Below are 17605 nucleotides of genomic sequence, written 5' to 3' on the forward strand. Positions count from 1 at the left end.
TATTCCCTCCAATATTCTGGTAGTCTTGTGTATTACTTGTTTGTACTTTGGAATACCACTTCTGCCTCTGCGATTCTGTGATAGGCTTTTAGCCTTTCTTAAAATAAGATGCTGCCAAAACCAGCAGTCTGGACCTACCTGTGTTAAAGTTACCAAAATTACTCTCCTTTGTATATATAGTCTTTTACACAGACATGAACATGAACTTATTTTGATCAGCTTACGGGTGCAGGTTGGACTTTCTCACTGATAGAATTAATGTAGAGGGAGCATTGTGGGGGAGAGAACCATGAATGAGACCATCTCTTTTTGAACAGTATGGTTTAGGTTCCACTTAAAGCCTTTGTGAATTCGCACTCCATTTGTCCTGGAAGGATAAAGTCATCTGCTATTCTGATTCACTGGTTTGTGGCACAAAATATGAAATTAATTATGTTCAAGTCATCATACAGATATGTCTTGAAACAGAGAGACTTCAGTGGAGATGGGGAAGGTGTGGTTTTGGGGTTCTTTTTTTGCTTTTTTGTTGGTTTTTGTTTGGGTTTGTTAGTTTGAATTGGGATAATGCCTAAAAGCTTGATGACTGGGAATCATTTATTATATTCAGAAATTTATACTTATGGCCAAGTCCAGGAATCTTGCTGGACACTACTAAATTGTAAGTACTCCAAGAATCCCTGTTTGGAAAAGAGGTTTCTGGAGCTGGTACAAAGAATATTAGTTACTGTTTTACACAGTTTAAGAGCTTGGAGGAGCAAAGGTAAACTCATAGTGTAGCAGCTTAAAAAAAAAGCTTAAAAGACCAAAATTATTTTGCATATAGTACATAATTTAAGCTGAATTGTGCTGCTAGATTTTATATTAATTCAAGAAATGGTAACATAATTGTTACACTAAAAATCATTGAAAGTGGGAAAACACTAATACAGGCTTCAGGAAGTGTCTGTGTTATGTGAAGCCACACCCAGAGATGCATCCTTGTGTGCCTGCCCTGTTTTGCATTCTTTTCTTCTGCACCTGCTACTGTCTGCTGTCACAGACTGAGTGATGGAATGAGACCTTGTGCCTGATCCAAAGCAGCTACTCCAATTTTAGACAAACTTTAAATTAGTTTGCTATGAAGGTATTTGTTACCAGTGGCTTTCTGAGAAAAGTTCTTGAATGCAATATACTCTTGGTGTGTTTTTTTAGTTACTCCTTTGCCCTCAGAGTTAGAGATGTGTAAAATGAGCTAGAATTACTAGTTAAAAGTTTAGGGGAGTATTAGAAATAGGCAATACAGGCTTGTTTTTATGAAAAAATACCAAAAACTTGTAGTCAGTATTAAACCCATCTGCTTTCATTGTTTAAAAAAAATATTTTCAAAAGTAAATAAACATTATAATAGAATTTTGTCAGTGTCTCACAGGCAACAGTAACTGTATTTCTAAATTTATTTTACAGAATAAAGATCCCAAAATGTCCCGAGTTGCACTGGAATCTTTGTATAGGTTATTGTGGGTTTATGTTATTAGAATTAAATGTGAAAGCAACACTGTAACTCAAAGGTAAGTTTATTATGCAAAGTATTTCATATATATATTTCATAGTACTCCACATACACTTACAGATTTGAATTGTAACATCTATGCTGTTATAAAGAGCTATTTTTAAAAGACCTTTTTATTTCTTTTTGTTTCTAAATGCTTGTAGCCGTCTCATGAGTATTGTATCAGCACTTTTCCCAAAAGGATCACGTAGTGTGGTCCCACGAGACACACCTCTAAATATATTTGTGAAGATTATTCAGTTCATTGCTCAGGTAAGAATACATCTAGGTAGAGCTATAATAGTAGGATGAACATTATTTGGGAGAAATGTAAATTTAAGGTTTGTTTTTGAACCTGAATTAGTGGTTTCATATCTTGAGTAGAATTTCTCCAAATATGTGTAACAAATGAAAGAACTCATTCTCTTTCTAGTAGTGGCAAAACTGTTGTGTACAAACATTATGATGATTAGTATTTATATTTGTACTGTGCTATTGGGGGCTGTGTGTTTATATATTTATATAGTACACTAATATTATTACTAAATTCAGTATGATATTTTTATAAGGGACAAAGCATTAGAACAGTAATACTTATATTTAGCCTGAAGACTGGCCTCTGTAGACAGAAATAGTATGCAATGAATGCAGTATGTATAGTTGGCACTGCATTATGATTTATATTATTTTAGGTGCTTCTCTTGCTCTAGTATCAAACTGCAAGATACAATCTCCAAAGATGAACTCTCATTAATCTTTAACCTTATAGATTAGTGACATATTTTCCTGTCTTAGAAATAGGCTGTCTGTGCTTCAGCTTCCAAAATGGTTTCCTTTTGGTCATACAGGGATGAGGCAGGAAACACAACTCATCATTGTTTATATTTTTATGCATTTATATTGTAATATTTTTTTATTCCTTAGGACTTCTCTTTTTCTCAAGTTTTTGTTTTCTATAACAGCTCATCTTGTTTGTAGAAATGCATTTGATCTGAGATTATTTGTCTGGGAATTTTTTTAGGAGAAATGGTTCAACCATATCAGGGGATGAGCTGTCTTGAATTGTGCTAGATTAAAAAAAAAAAAGTGATAAGAATAGGGAGGAAAAAAGAAATATTTTCTAAATTTTTTAATTTTTAAGACATGATACCCAGTAGCTGTGCAAAGACAAGAAATTTTGCATATCAACAGAAGAGAGATGATCATACCAATTTATTTTCCTTTATAGGAACGTTTGGATTTTGCAATGAAAGAAATAATATTTGATCTTCTTAGTGTTGGAAAATCACCTAAGACCTTCACTATTAATCCAGAGGTAATAAAAGCTCATTAGTTGCATGCTAAGAGAACAAGGCATTGGAGGATATTTGAGGAGAAGTGGTTTACTATGTTTGAGCCAGGTTAAAAGCAGATTAATGAGTATCTGAAGGAATGTTCTGCTAATACTGAAGGAGTAATTGTTGCTGTGCACAGTTGCTGTTTGGTTTTATGTGAGCAGCCAGCAGCACTTCTACAGTTAAGGCTTATTTTGACAATAATTTCAGGAAGTATGGCTTTTTGTTACCATGTAACTGTAAAGCAGTTTTTCAGGAAAGTCATACCTAGGTCTTCAAGACCCAGTCTAACAGATGGGATGTTTAGGCAATGTCTGTCTTCAGTGTGTTCCTCTAGAGGCTCATATCAAGTCTTTGAGTGCTCAGCACTATAAAATATTCTGTATCTTAGCCTGGACCGAATTAATTCACTTAAATCAGAGTGTGGAGCAACACAGAAAGCTTAAACTTTGTTACTTTCATTACCCTAATATGTAACATTTAAATAAGGTCTGTCCTACTGGAACCGTATCACTGTCTGTTTAAAAGAGATGAAAAATTCAATTTTTATTTTGTCTCTGTGTTACTTCAATATTGTAATTTCTTTGGTTTTCTCTTTCCTTTTTTTGTCCATTTTTGTTCTTGAAGAGGATGAATATTGGCCTCAGAGTCTTCCTTGTCATAGCAGATAGCTTGCAGCAAAAAGATGGTGAACCACCAATGCCAACCACAGGAGTTGTTCTTCCTTCAGGAAATACTCTACGTGTGAAGAAAATTTTTCTTAATAAAACACTGACAGATGAGGAAGCAAAAGTTATAGGTACGTTGTATTATTTTATAAGTTGGCATTTCAAAATGTATGTATGTAATCCCTATTATTCTCAAGCAGTAAGAAAAAGTAAGTGTAATTTTATTTATGTATTTATTTTAATTGTTAATGAGAATTGCTTTGATTTGTTAGAGAGGACTGCTAGACAATATTGACCCTCTGGTGTCTCAGACTAAGTCTTTTCTTGAAGTGTTTTACATTGTAAAATAAGCACAAAGAAGCCTGAATACAGTTAGTGTGGTAAATAGCATGGCAAGTTTTTTTTCCCTTGATGTCACTCTAAAATGTCCCAAATGTCTCACAGCTGAGTGGAGTAAGACAGTCCTGATCCCTGTGCCCTGTTGGTCTTTGAATGAGGTAGTCATCTTCAAAGGACTGTTTCAACATGTTAGATTTAAACTAGAACTAAAAAGCTTGGAATTGAGAAAATGAAGAAGCAGCTAATGGTTACTTCATTGTTTTTGTTTTTTCTGAAGGAAACTTCTACTTTTGTACAATATCCCATATTTATATATTTCATATATACATGCATTTGTTTTGATACTTAATGTATGTATTTCATGTCATCTGTGCAATGAGAAATTTGTCCTAAGCTGAATAAGTGGCAGATATTTTAATAAAAATATGAAAAAAGGTGATGGAACTTTTTGACTTTTCAGGAATGTCCATATACTATCCTCAAGTCAGAAAAGCACTGGATAGCATTCTTAGGCATTTGGACAAAGAAGTTGGAAGGCCCATGTGCATGACTAGTGTGCAGATGTCCAATAAAGAACCAGAAGACATGATTACGTATGTACTGAATTGCAGCATTTTCACTGTCACAGTAGCATCACATAATTTTTATGCTCTAATGTTGCAGATGCCATCATTAATGTGTTACAGTTGTGAGTTTTTTACTGGACTATTAAGTCAATGTTAGTTTCATTAGTATTGATAAAAATGTTTGTTACCTCCTTAGTTGTGGCATGAAATTGAAAACATTTCTAGTGTACTGAAGTAGATTTTCCTGTTTCTTTGCTGGTTATAAACGGGTTTTGTAGGGGTGAGAGGAAACCGAAGATAGATTTGTTCAGAACTTGTATTGCTGCTATCCCAAGACTGATTCCAGATGGCATGAGTAGGACTGACCTCATTGAATTGCTTGCAAGGTAAGAGAAATGGAGTTCTGCTCTAGTGGATGTTCTTTTTTAAATGCAGCGTGTGCACAATTGTCAGTGCACTCACTACGCAGTGTGAGTCACTGAATGCAGACTCTGTCCTTGCTGCTTCTGCCAACCTTCTGCAGTTGGTCAGGTTTTACTGGCCATAGTAGCAGGAGGTAAATTTATCCTGCAGACCTTGCACTTATTTTTAGAGAGAGTATTTTGAGAAGTAGGAATTTATTTCTGTTGCTTTGGATTTTTGAACTTGTTTTATCTTTTTTTACTGCTATACTTATTTTTCTAACTCTTTCTTCAGCATTTAAAGTAATATAAAAACCATGAAAGTATTAAGTAATAATATTATACTGGGATGGGTGTCTTTTACCATGGCAGGCTTAGACAGATTTTTAAGTATATGTGCAAAGGATTTTTTGGTGAATTTTTTCTCATATCCAAGTAAATCTCCTTTAACTGCAAAACTAATGTGTTATGTTCAATTTTAATTTGAAGAAAATAGCCTATACATCAGAGGGTGCTGGTCTGCTGAGCTCTAGGGTGGCTGCTCAGATGCATGCTAAGATGTACTTTTGTTAAACACTTGATGGTCTCTCTAGAACACAGTTTATTTGCGTTAACTTTTTGGAAACCTTGCGTTATTTTACTATAGTAGAAGTACCTTCTGTTACTAGCCAGTTTCAGGTTTATTAATACAGAAAATTAATCTCTGTGAAACTGTTCTACATTGCACGGTAAAGAGGGAAGAGTATACACCAAACTTTAATTCTAAATCATTAATACTAATCATTAGTATTTTTTCTAAACAGGCTGACAATTCATATGGATGAAGAACTTCGTGCCTTGGCTTTCAATACACTCCAAGCATTAATGCTTGATTTTCCAGATTGGCGGGAAGATGTTCTTTCAGGATTTGTATATTTTATTGTGCGTGAAGTGACGGACATCCACCCAACGCTTCTTGACAATGCAGTAAAAATGTTAGTGCAGCTCATAAATCAGTGGAAACAAGCAGCCCAAATGCACAATAAAACCCAGGATTCTCAGGTATATCTGTATAAGATCCTTTGATGTTAAAACATACTTGGAATCTACATACAAACTTAGTAGTGGACTTTACTGGTTTTGTTAAGTGATAAAAATTCAGCTAAGTTCCTTACAGTGCTTGAAGACTTTTAGATCTCTTATTTTAAATCCACATTTTTATCAAATGAAAATTAGTCCCAAATTATTAAGTATTACCTAAACACTAGTTCATGACCACATTTTGCTTAACATTGTAGGTCCTCATGTGTAACTGGAAATATGTAGACGTTATTGAACAGTGGAACTAAACCCACCATTTTTTACTAGCCATTAGAAAGGGATCTAGTAATTGAATATCATAGTCTTTTACAAAAGCGTGTTGCTTGAGGTTTTTTTAATTTTGCTCACATTGCATCCTCTTGTGAGAAAGTGAAATAAAGATATTCATGTGGTATTTTTTTGGACTAACTTCAGAGAGGTAATAAAAAATGAATTGACTATTATGTCATTCTCATAATGCAAAATTTGACTAGTAGCCAAAAATCTAAATATTTTAGGATTAAATCTGCCATCACCAATAATGGAACTATATCTTAGTTGTGTTTATTTTTTCTTAATTTGCTAAACTTCTGTGATGTTTTGCTTAGCGTGGTGTATCCAATGGAGCTGCCCATACTCTTCCCCTGGAGAGGACCCCTTATTCCAGTGTATTTCATGTGGTGGAAGGCTTTGCATTAGTCATCCTTTGCAGCACAAGGCCTGCCACCAGGCGATTAGCAGTCAGCGTTCTCAGAGAAATAAGGGCCTTGTTCACTCTTCTGGAAATTTCAAAGGTAAGAGTTGATGACCTGTTCTTAGGCTGCCTGGTGAAACTGCTTTTATTTTGTCGTTCTTTGAGCTTGATGTGCTTTGTGTTTTGTAGAGTGATGACGAGTTGGCTATAGATGTAATGGACAGGCTAAGTGCTACTATCCTGGAGAGTTTCATACATCTCACCGGGGCTGACCAGGTAGGATGGTTTTTATGTAAAATTGCTTGTAAGATGAAGTAATTCTGCAAAGATATGCCAAATAAATAGTATGTATTTCAAATGGTATTGTCACTATGTTCATGCTAATTTTATCGGCAATTTATCACTACAAACAAAATGACAAAAATCTGAGGAATGTTGTGATGTTGACACCACCATTGTAAACTTTCTGACTGATGGTGTGTTGTTATCACCACCATATAAACACTGAGAGTTGTGTCTTTATCTATTTTTTCTCATCTTTCCCACAGACTGCAATTTCTTAAAAGCAAAAGGCACTGTTTTTTTCTGCAGTAATATAGTGTCATAACAGTCAATGTGCCCTGTCTCCGTGATAGATGAAAGCTGTAATAACTGTCAATTGATAACAACTGAATTCCATACTTATGTATTTATCATAAACTCTTAAGTATCAAGGATTCTGATTTTAGTATTAGGAAACAAGTTGGAAATCAGTAGTAAGGCTTTTGGAGTACAGATCTTTTGGAAGAATTAAATTATTATGCATGAAAGGGTCTTTTTCTAGGATTTTCTATTTCTTAATACCAGTTTGTTTGCAAACAACATGTTTCTATAACTGTTCACATTAAGAACTTCTGTAAACAGCCCCATAAATTACTTTTTTATCTGTGGTTTTGACACTGATACTATATTAGATTTATAACAAAAGAGATTGTTGCTTAAAATACATGGATATTAAATATTGCCTCATTGTCTCTTCTGTGCACACAGACTACTTTACTGTACTGTCCCAGTTCAATAGATTTACAAACTCTGGCTGACTGGAATTCCTCCCCAATCAGCCACCAGTTTGATGTGGTCAGTCCCTCACATATTTGGATATTTGCACATGTGACTCAAGGCCAAGATCCATGGATTATAAGCCTCTCAAGTTTCATGAAGCAGGAAAATCTTCCAAAACACTGCCCAACAGCTGTAAGCTATGCTTGGACTTTTGCTTATACAAGACTTCAGCTGCTGTCTCCACAAGTAGATATCAAGTAAGTTGATTTCTGAAGTAAATACAGTATATTATATTGAGTATTCTTTCAAAAATTGTCATTATTGTTTCAGTGAGGTAACATACAAATTCTTGATATTGTTTGTGGATTTAATTCAGCTTTTTATAACAAAAAATGAAGCAGGTTTATCTGCATAAATAGCATCTACATTAACATTAATTAATGCCTTTGGCCATATTATAGTTCAGCAGATTTTAATATAAAAGCATGCATTATTGATATACAAGTCTGCTCTGAATAACTTATTCAGAGTTTACTATATTAACAATTTGTGAAGCAATGGCATATGCATAATTTAAAAATAAATTCAGTCGAAAACTAAAGTAAAATGTAGTAAGCTTCATTTACTCTACTGAGCTATTCTCTTTCTCTTTTTTAATAGCAGCCCTATCAATGCAAAGAAAGTAAATACTACTACAAGCAGTGACTCCTATATTGGGCTCTGGAGAAACTACCTGATTCTTTGCTGCAGTGCAGCATCTTCTTCAAACTCCTCCACTTCCACAGGCTCTGTGAGATGTTCCCCTCCTGAGACGCTGGCGTCTACCCCAGACAGTGGTTATAGCATTGATTCAAGAGTAGGTTCTTTTAATGCATACTGTAAATAAATCTACATCTTACTGGAAACAGAAACATCAGAGATGTTCTATAGTAACTGTCATGATTAGAAATGGGTATCATTTGTCTGAAAATACTTTAGGATACATTTGTTTTTCATTTGTTTAGAATACTGTTTTAGTTTGCTTTTCCTATTCTGTGCTGCATATGATTTTAAAATAAATCTAGTCACGTAATGAAAACATTTAGCAATCTCAAAATCTTATCTAGCAGTAACAAGGAAATGCTTTGTTTGCTGTTAAAGGGTTGGTTTTGCTGTCATTAGACTTCTGCAGTTCTGAGCAAATAGCCTCTCACTTCAATAACCGAAACAGGGACCTAATCAGGCATGATGTATCTTGTTATATTTTCCCAGTCACAAAAAAATACTTTTCTGTCTGCCTTGCTTTATATCTGCAGATTATGTTTTTTTCCCCTCTTTGCTTCTTTTTGTTCATCTCCTTTTTGGCTTCCTGTAATAGGTATAGTAGACATTAAGATAATTCATGGACTATGCAGTGGATTTTCACAAAAGCAGCCTGTTCCACTTGTTACAAAGATACTTTCCCTAAGTCTGAGAAACTGTAGACTGAAGGCTTTGTTGTCTTTGAGAATGTCTTGGGAGTCTAAGGAGTTGGACACCAGAAATCTACTTCTTCCCCAAGGAGGGCAGATACATTAACGTGCAAAGCATCTGTATGCCCTGTTGTGCAATTCATTGTCGTCTATGAAAATTCAGCAATGCAAGAAATAGTTAATGCTACTTTGCTATTTCAGAAAATCTTTTCCATGTCAAAGATAAATTTTACTTTTATCATTTTGAGTTGCTGGTCTAGTGTGAGAAGACTGTGAAATTACAGCAGATGTTTTCATGTCACCACCTTGAGGTAACTACTTCATTGTGTTTTATTCTGTTTTGGTTTTTTTTTCTTAGATTATTGGCATTCCATCCCCTTCCTCCCTGTTCAAGCACATAGTTCCAATGATGCGCTCTGAGAGCATGGAAATTACAGAATCTCTTGTCCTGGGACTTGGCAGGACCAACCCAGGAGCTTTTAGGTAACTTAAGTTTCATCAATTTCTATGTTAATTGTTTACAAAGCTGGTGAATTGACGCTTTTTTTTTTTTTTTTACTTTTTTTTTTACCTTTTTTTTTTTTTTTTTTTTTTACCTTTTTTTACTTCTGTTTTTTCTTTTAAGGATTTTTAAAAAGCTGTGACAACTGATTCTCATTGTCTTTTCTAGCATTTAGAGGCCTGATAGAGTTTGTTAGAGATTGTAAGAATTTTCTGTATAGGTCATGCTTGCAAAAAGAAAAGTAAGTTAGTGGAAAGAGTAAGCAACTTATTGATATTAAAAGCTACCCTTATCTGAAAGAACAGATTGTGTGAGCTAATAACATTTGAAATGTTAATTAGAATCAAGTTTGTAGGAGTTGATAAAATGTCCTTATTGGTACTGCCAATTACTCTTTTTGAGGATGAATGAAGAGAAAGAACATCTGAGGGCAAGAAAACCTCCTGAGAAGGCCGTCAGATGTTCTCTGACAGCAGTCAATCTCTTATTATGAGAGTTATAAAGTTGTACCATGCATAGCAACCAACCAACTCTACTTCTGCAAAAGGAACCAGGGATTGCTAATACTGTTGGTTTTGAATAAGATGATGCTTCTCTCCAGTAACTTGTGTCCCATATTATTACAGATAAAAAGCCAATATTGAAACTAATGCCAGGTTCTCAGTTATCATATTCTGGTTTATATCCCTTGATAATCTAACAATCTTATATAATATCTGACTTTATTTGCTACCAGGAGTAAAGCAAGACTTCATACCATGATCCCAAAGAGCTGCTTAACAGCTCTGAAGTCTAGAAAATGTTTCCAGAGATAATTTTACCAGAAATCTTTGATTTCTGAATTAGCAACAACTCATCCAGCAAATTAAAAAAAAAAATCTGATCCTCATCAGTTTTATAGTTTCTATATTTGGAATGTTGTTTTTTTTCTATGACTAGTTTTTTTTCTCTGTCCAGTGCATGTACTCACACCAGATGCTAGCTGTAGCCCACCTTTCACCATTGCTGCTCTGCACTGGTTTGGTGTTTAGTTTTTGTGGTTTTATGCACTGTTCCTTCCCATTCAGGAACTTTCTCCATTATAGATTATATATATATACTCAATCCACATAAATTTATTAGAGTAGTAGTTTTGTTTTGTGTTACTGATCATATGAACTCTTCTATTTATCTCTTGATCTCCATTGTAAGCTGACCTTTTACTATATTTTAGCACAAAAAAGTTTTTTCCGAATTATTTTCTGGTTTTTCTATGTTTGAAAGAAAATATAGAATAATATCTAACAATGTTTAACTTGTAAATGAGTACACCACAATAGTTTGTGCAGCATTCTGGTCACCTGGACCCATTCTCTGAAGGAGAAACTTTGCATGAGGTATCAGAGGAGTCAGTCATTTACCAAGAAAACTTGAAGTGGTCTATGCTTTTGATATATCTCAACTACAGCACCACAGGAAGTAGAAGAATGTGTCCACTCCAACAAATCTGGAGGCAGTAGTTACTATGTTAACAAATATGAAAGCAAACCAGATGTATTTTTACCTTTGTATTTTGTCTGCATACTTCCCATACTACTCATCTTCTTTCCCTGCCTCCTTTTTGAAGTCATAAGAGAATCTTAGTTTGGCAGAAGGAACCGAGTAGTAATAAAGACTGTGGAGCTTCAGAACAAACGTGGAATCTGAGCACAGTGTCAAAACCTGTTTCAGTTTTCAAAGAGACTGGTGTGACTTCTATTAGTGTTTTGTTACTTAAAAACCAATATTAACAACTGAATGCATCGTAAAAGGTGAAAGGGCATTGTCTGATAAGATGCCAACATCTTTTTCCCCCCTGATGATATCTGTTTGCACCATATGGCTTTGTTAAGCCCTTAATATGAAAATAAAGGAAAATAATTTGTGATAGAAATAAGTCATAATACTTGGAGAATGCAAATTTAGGGATAATTGTTTGGACATTTATTTAATAATCTGCTTTAAATTAGGAAAATACCTTTCCAGGAAACTTCTATTTTAAAAGCTACAGGTAAAGAAGGAAAACCTGAGGGTGTTTAAACTTGTGATGTAACACTAGTTCCTGAGAAATATTTTTCTGTTAAGATGTTTATTTAATGTTTGTTTTTATCCTTTTAATTATTTTAATTCAGGGAACTAATAGAAGAATTGCATCCTATAATTAAGGAAGCACTTGAAAGAAGGCCAGAGGTAATAAAATAATTTCCATTATACTCAGTGCAGTTTTAACTGACTTTTCACAAAGAAGAAGAGTTAGTTATTTTCTTTAATTTGTGCACGTAAAAACAGTCAATATAACAGATAAAAAGGTGAAATGTTGCTTTTTTAAATGCTTGTGAAGTGTTTACATTAGAGGAGCTTCATGTTTGAGCTCTGTTATTCCTGTATCAGAGATTTTATTTCAAATGAGGAAAAATACAGTAACCTTTTACACATTATTTTAATTTCTTTAGCCTAAAAATAGTTTAACACAGTTGCTACTTAGTTATATGAACAGTGACATTCCCACAATTCATGGTACCTATGACATGGAATTGAGTTTTATTGTCCACCTACTTTGTTGGGGTTTGGTGGTGATAGCTTTTAGTGAAAAAAGTCACCTGACTGCTCTAATGAAAATGATTCAAATGAAAATGGAAAGGAACAGCACTTCTGTTTCAAAATGTTCCTGCACTGTAGTGTGTTGTGTCAGGCTTGCATACAAATCATAGAATCATAGAATGTTTTGGGTTGCAAGGGACCTTTAAAGGTTACCTTGTCCACCCACCCTGAAATGAGCAGGACCATCTTCAGCTACATCAGATTTCTCAGAGCTCCATCAGCCTCACCTTGAATGTTTCCACTGATGGGGCATCATCTCTCACCTCTCTGGGAAACCTGTTCCAGACTTTCACCATCCTCATCATAAAAAGTGTCATTTTTATATCTAGTCTAAATCTACCCACTTCTAGTTTAAAACCAGTGCCCCTTGTTCACAACAGGTCCTGCTAAAACATTTGTCCCCATTATTCTTACAAGCCTCTTTTAAGCACTGAAAGGTCACAATGAGGTCTCCCTGGACCTCTCTCTTCTCCAGGCTGAACAGCCCTAGCTCTCGCAGCTTCTCTTCACAAGAGAGGTGTTCCAGCCCTCTGTTCATTTTTGCAGCCCTCCTCTGAACCCACTCCAATATGCCCATGTCCTTCCTGTGCTTGTGGACCCCAGAAGGCAGTACTCCAGGAGGGCTGTCATGAGAGTGGAACAGAGAGACAGAATCACCTCCCTCAAAATACGTAGGAAGACTGCCTTTCACACTTCATTGTTCAATATGTTGTCAGTTATAGTGACAAGAGACTGACAACAACCATGATCTGGATAATACATGTGATAGCAAACCTGGTGTATCTCAGAGCTGCAACAGGAGAAATGTTTGTTCACTGTCTGGTTTATTAAACTTGTTAGCAATTTTGGGAACTTACTTAAAAGGTTGGCGCCTCTGATAACAGGTGCCAGTTGTAGTACAGATATAATAGTGCTTTTATATTCTACTCTGGTTTTCTACTTAGTTTTTCCTCTGCTTCATTTAATTTTGTGTTTCCTCTGATGGATAGAACATGAAACGACGCAGGCGTCGAGATATTTTACGTGTACAGCTAGTACGAATATTTGAACTGTTGGCAGATGCTGGCGTCATTAGTCACAGGTAGGGGCAGCGTGGATGGGAAGTTGTCGGTGTTTGTGAATTGTCACTGATATATTTATGGCTCACTATAACAAGCATGCAGAATTCATCAGTGACTTTCAGTATACTATTAAATAAATAGACACAGGTTTATGAAATGCAGAATTTTGCTGGCTTTCTAATCCTTCTCACTCCCATGTTCTTTGTCACTGTGTTCTGTGTTTTATTACTTTGAATTAAGTATTTGCAGAGATGAGGGTATAGGGTTTTTTAAAGATAAAAAAATAAGAATGGTTTTCAAACATTGTATGTAATTACCGTGCTTTTTTGATTTTCTAAATTTATTTTATTTGTTCAGTGCAAGTGGTGGCCTTGATAATGAAACACATTCCCTCAACAACACTTTACTTGAGTATGTTGATCTAACAAGACAACTCCTAGAAGCAGAAAATGAAAAGGATTCTGATACATTGAAAGATATTCGATGCCATTTTAGTGCCTTAGTGGCAAATATCATACAAAATGTTCCAGGTATGTAAAAATGTCACTTCTTATTACTGTATTTAATATGCAGTACATTTAAAAAAAACAAAACCAACCAAACTGAACCTAAATAAAAAGGCACTTCTTATCTGAATACTTTCGGAATACTTTTATTAATATAATTTGCGACATCAGTTTTGAGTATAACTTTAGCAGTATGAGTTTTTAAGTGAGATTTTTGGTGCTGTTTGCAGAGTCTTGTTGATTGTCTATATATTTGAGTTCTCTGGACTAATAAATAGCCTATTCTTGTACACTACTGGCATTAAACAGGGCAATAGGCATTATGGTGTTAAAATAATAGTAGTTCTCTTTGTGTTACATGCTTTATCTTAAAGAATTACAAGAGGAGTGTGTATAACTGTGGGCTTTTCTTACAGTACACCAGAGAAGAAGTGTCTTTCCACAGCAGAGTCTACGCCACAGTCTATTTATGCTGTTCAGTCATTGGGCAGGTCCTTTTAGTATCATGTTTACTCCCCTGGACAGATACAGTGATAGAAACATGCGAATAAACAGACACCAATACTGTGCATTAAAGGTATTTTAACACTTTTGAATTTTGGAAATAGATTGTTATGTCAACATGATGCAAATTTTAACATTCAGGCTTTTTAGATGTGGTTTTCACATCCAGGTTTTGGCACCTTTTTATTCCTTCTGTGTATTTATGACAGTTCAGCTTTTCCCGTACTGTAGTTACTGCATTTGCTATGGATTTTCCTTACAATTACTACTAAATGTTAATTTCCTGTGACTTTAGTTCTCATTTGCTTAAGTTAAAAGCTTTCATCTAAATGTACATTATCAATGAGACTGGTGTATTAACTCTTCAATATGTCAGCATTTTAGTATTGACCCTTCCTTGTATTTGAAATATGAGAAAAATACGATTTAATAATTTCTTGAATAAAATGTTAAGCATTTTTATTACCCTTGGTCCTCCTCTCTTAATAGCTTGGAATTTAGTTATCTGATATTTTAATGGACTGAGTAGAAGCACTTCCTGTATCTGAGTTATTAAAATGTGTTTTTCAATTTCTTTCCAAAGGCTATGTCTGCTGTACTGTGTTGTGGCCCTGTTGCAGACAATGTTGGGCTTTCATCTGATGGGTATTTATACAAATGGCTGGATAATATTTTGGATTCACAAGATAAAAAGGTAATACAGGCAACGGCAACATCACTTTGCAACCATCAGTGCCTTCAAACACATGTTTCAGTGAGTTTGCAGACAGTGGAGCCTATATGTTCTATTTTAGCTCAAAGCTGTTTTAATAGTGCAGGGTTTTCCACCATCCTTCATGTGTACTCACCCTGTTAAGGAAGGTGGTCCCTAATCATAGTGTAAGAACAGAGAAACAGAATGGAAGAGGAAAGGATAAGGAGTGAAGCACTGTATATTGTTTATGAACTGAACCATGTTAAGTTTTAGTAATAAGTCAGGTGTTCCACAAATTTAAAGGAGATGAGATTTTGAACATGAGATCTTGTGAGACTGTAGAGTTCCTTGGGGTCCTTTGGAGTTAGTAAGAACAAACTTTACATCTAAACAGTAAGGCAAGCTTCAAAGGTAGAACCTCTATTGCCCTATAATGCTAGGACTACAAAAAATATAGCTCCTGTGGGCTGCTTTGATTCCAGGGAAGGTGCAAGTCTCCATGCAGCTCTATCCCTTGTATCCCACTGGAATTCCTGCATGTATTTAAATGCTTCTTTGTATCTAGTGCTTTTAGGACAGTGTTTCAGTGCAAGACATAAAAATGATAAATAGCTCAAACTAGCCTTGGAACTGAAGGGAAAAAAATGTCAGTAGGGCTCTAGTTATTTGTGTCAATAATTTATGACTGTGTGCATGTTGAACAGTAAAAAGTGTGACAGAATTATCTGCTGTTACTTTAGGCTATGGTGTCATTGGTTTTGGATGGAACAGATTCTATGTTCCCAAAGGTTTCAGGTTTTTTAAATATTTATTTCCCTATTTTATGCCATTTTTTAAGTTGGTCTTTTTTTCTACATTTTTAAATACATATTTACTCTTCCCTAGGTTCACCAGCTAGGCTGCGAGGCAGTCATGCTGCTCTTGGAACTCAATCCTGACCAGAGTAACCTCATGTACTGGGCCGTTGACCGGTGTTACACAGGTTCCAAGCGGGTAGCAGCTGGCTGCTTTAAAGCCATAGCCAGTGTGTTCCAAAACAGGTACTACAGCATTTTTCAAAACTTTAAAACTTCCATCTTCAGAGTGTGCTTTCATGTAGAGCTGTGGGTTTTCCTTCCATAGAGAGAAAATCACCTCTGTGTGTGTTACTAAAGAAACTTCTCAAAATGTTATTCTATCCTCTATCATATTCCTTGTAAATTAAACTTAAATAAATTCAAATCTTAGAAAAACAAATTTTACTTTTTTCATACTTGCCATTTTTTCCTAGGGATTACCAGTGTGATACAGTGACCCTCCTCAATCTGATACTATTTAAAGCAGCTGATTCTACTAGGGCTATCTATGAAGTTGCTATGCAACTGTTGCAGGTTTGTAAGCTAATTCTGATTATTATTTTTTTCTTTTAGAATAAGAATTGTCCTATATATTTAAATATAAGTCTGTTTTTGTTTGGTTGGCTTCAGTAATGAAATACATTGGTTTTTTTTCTTCTCTATTTTAGTACATAGTTAAGCCAGATCCTTACCTGGCACAAATAGACTTCCCTGAAAGTCTGTCTGTTTCCATGCACTCAAGACCTGTATTTTCATAATATCTGCTTTTTCAAGGAACAACCTAAATCAGGAATCTCTTGATTTGGCCCTGAAATAGAGTGATACATAGCTTCATTTGTAGAAATGCAACTCAGAGAGAAGCAAATTGCTTCCCAAGCCTTCACTGTCTGCTGGGGTAGCAGACAGATTTCTGATTTTTGCGCATTTACCAAACATTTTTTTCATCTGTTAGTGTGGAGAGATGACAGTGAAAATCTTGTTAGCCATTTAATTTGTTTTTGTATATTCCTTTCTGAGGTCATTTAGGGGTAAGCTTAAGGCAGCATTAGTGTTTAAAAAACTGTGCTGATAGTAGCTCAGACCTTAAGTCTTGGGGTTTTTTTCTAAGGTTTTTGTTGTCAGCTAAATTCAACGGTGTAGTTGTCACTTAAGTCACACCCTTATTGATACATCATCCCCATCTTTCTTCTCAAGTGAACACTACTTCTTATGATCAGGCCAAATTGATTTTTAAAGTATCAGAGTACTTTAGCCTCCTGCTGCATCTCTACCACATCAAAGATTGTCTTGTTCTTCTCCATGTCTCATAGAGGAGCAAAAATTGGTATTGTATGGAAATGCAAATGTTAAATAACATTTTGCATTTCATTATAGATAAATTCGTATTTAAGATGATGTTTTGTGAAAGCAGATTTTGGAACTTTATCGCTGGAAACTCATCAAGTGGACTGTATCTTAGCTGGTCTTCTGTTAATTTACCACAGTGTTAGCAAATGCTGTAGGTGTATGGAGATCTGCATAGATAAGAAACATTAAATGAGAGTAGATACATTAACTTAAGAAGTGACTTTTATATAAAAATTTCTACAGTAGCTCTATACTTGGCTTCAAATTCTGAACATTACTGTTGCAGATTTTGGAACCAAAGATGTTCCGTTATGCTCACAAACTGGAAGTTCAGCGGATGGATGGGGTTTTGGGACAGCCTTCTCCTTTACCACATTTGTATTCTATGTCATATTATCAACTGTCAGAAGAATTAGCAAGGACTTATCCTGAACTGACCCTTGCCATTTTCTCAG

General features: G+C 35.1%; 1 protein-coding gene across 12 annotated transcripts in view; it reads left to right on the forward strand.

The window, feature by feature from the left end:
- The window catches only part of FRYL (FRY like transcription coactivator), a 161085-nt gene that overhangs the window by 91189 nt on the left and 52291 nt on the right, over positions 1 to 17605 (forward strand). For all 12 annotated transcript variants that reach the window (XM_058837376.1, XM_058837366.1, XM_058837369.1 and 9 more), the window contains 20 exons: positions 1444 to 1547; positions 1693 to 1801; positions 2757 to 2843; positions 3490 to 3661; positions 4330 to 4462; positions 4714 to 4821; positions 5640 to 5877; positions 6504 to 6689; positions 6779 to 6865; positions 7619 to 7887; positions 8291 to 8486; positions 9440 to 9564; positions 11734 to 11791; positions 13192 to 13283; positions 13621 to 13793; positions 14186 to 14346; positions 14857 to 14967; positions 15853 to 16007; positions 16238 to 16337; positions 17437 to 17605. In XM_058837376.1, the coding sequence (XP_058693359.1) occupies positions 1444 to 1547; positions 1693 to 1801; positions 2757 to 2843; positions 3490 to 3661; positions 4330 to 4462; positions 4714 to 4821; positions 5640 to 5877; positions 6504 to 6689; positions 6779 to 6865; positions 7619 to 7887; positions 8291 to 8486; positions 9440 to 9564; positions 11734 to 11791; positions 13192 to 13283; positions 13621 to 13793; positions 14186 to 14346; positions 14857 to 14967; positions 15853 to 16007; positions 16238 to 16337; positions 17437 to 17605 (2833 nt within the window). The remainder of the gene's footprint in view (positions 1 to 1443; positions 1548 to 1692; positions 1802 to 2756; positions 2844 to 3489; positions 3662 to 4329; positions 4463 to 4713; positions 4822 to 5639; positions 5878 to 6503; positions 6690 to 6778; positions 6866 to 7618; positions 7888 to 8290; positions 8487 to 9439; positions 9565 to 11733; positions 11792 to 13191; positions 13284 to 13620; positions 13794 to 14185; positions 14347 to 14856; positions 14968 to 15852; positions 16008 to 16237; positions 16338 to 17436) is intronic.

Source organism: Poecile atricapillus, chromosome 4 (assembly GCF_030490865.1).
Source record: "Poecile atricapillus isolate bPoeAtr1 chromosome 4, bPoeAtr1.hap1, whole genome shotgun sequence".
Lineage (NCBI taxonomy): Eukaryota > Metazoa > Chordata > Aves > Passeriformes > Paridae > Poecile > Poecile atricapillus.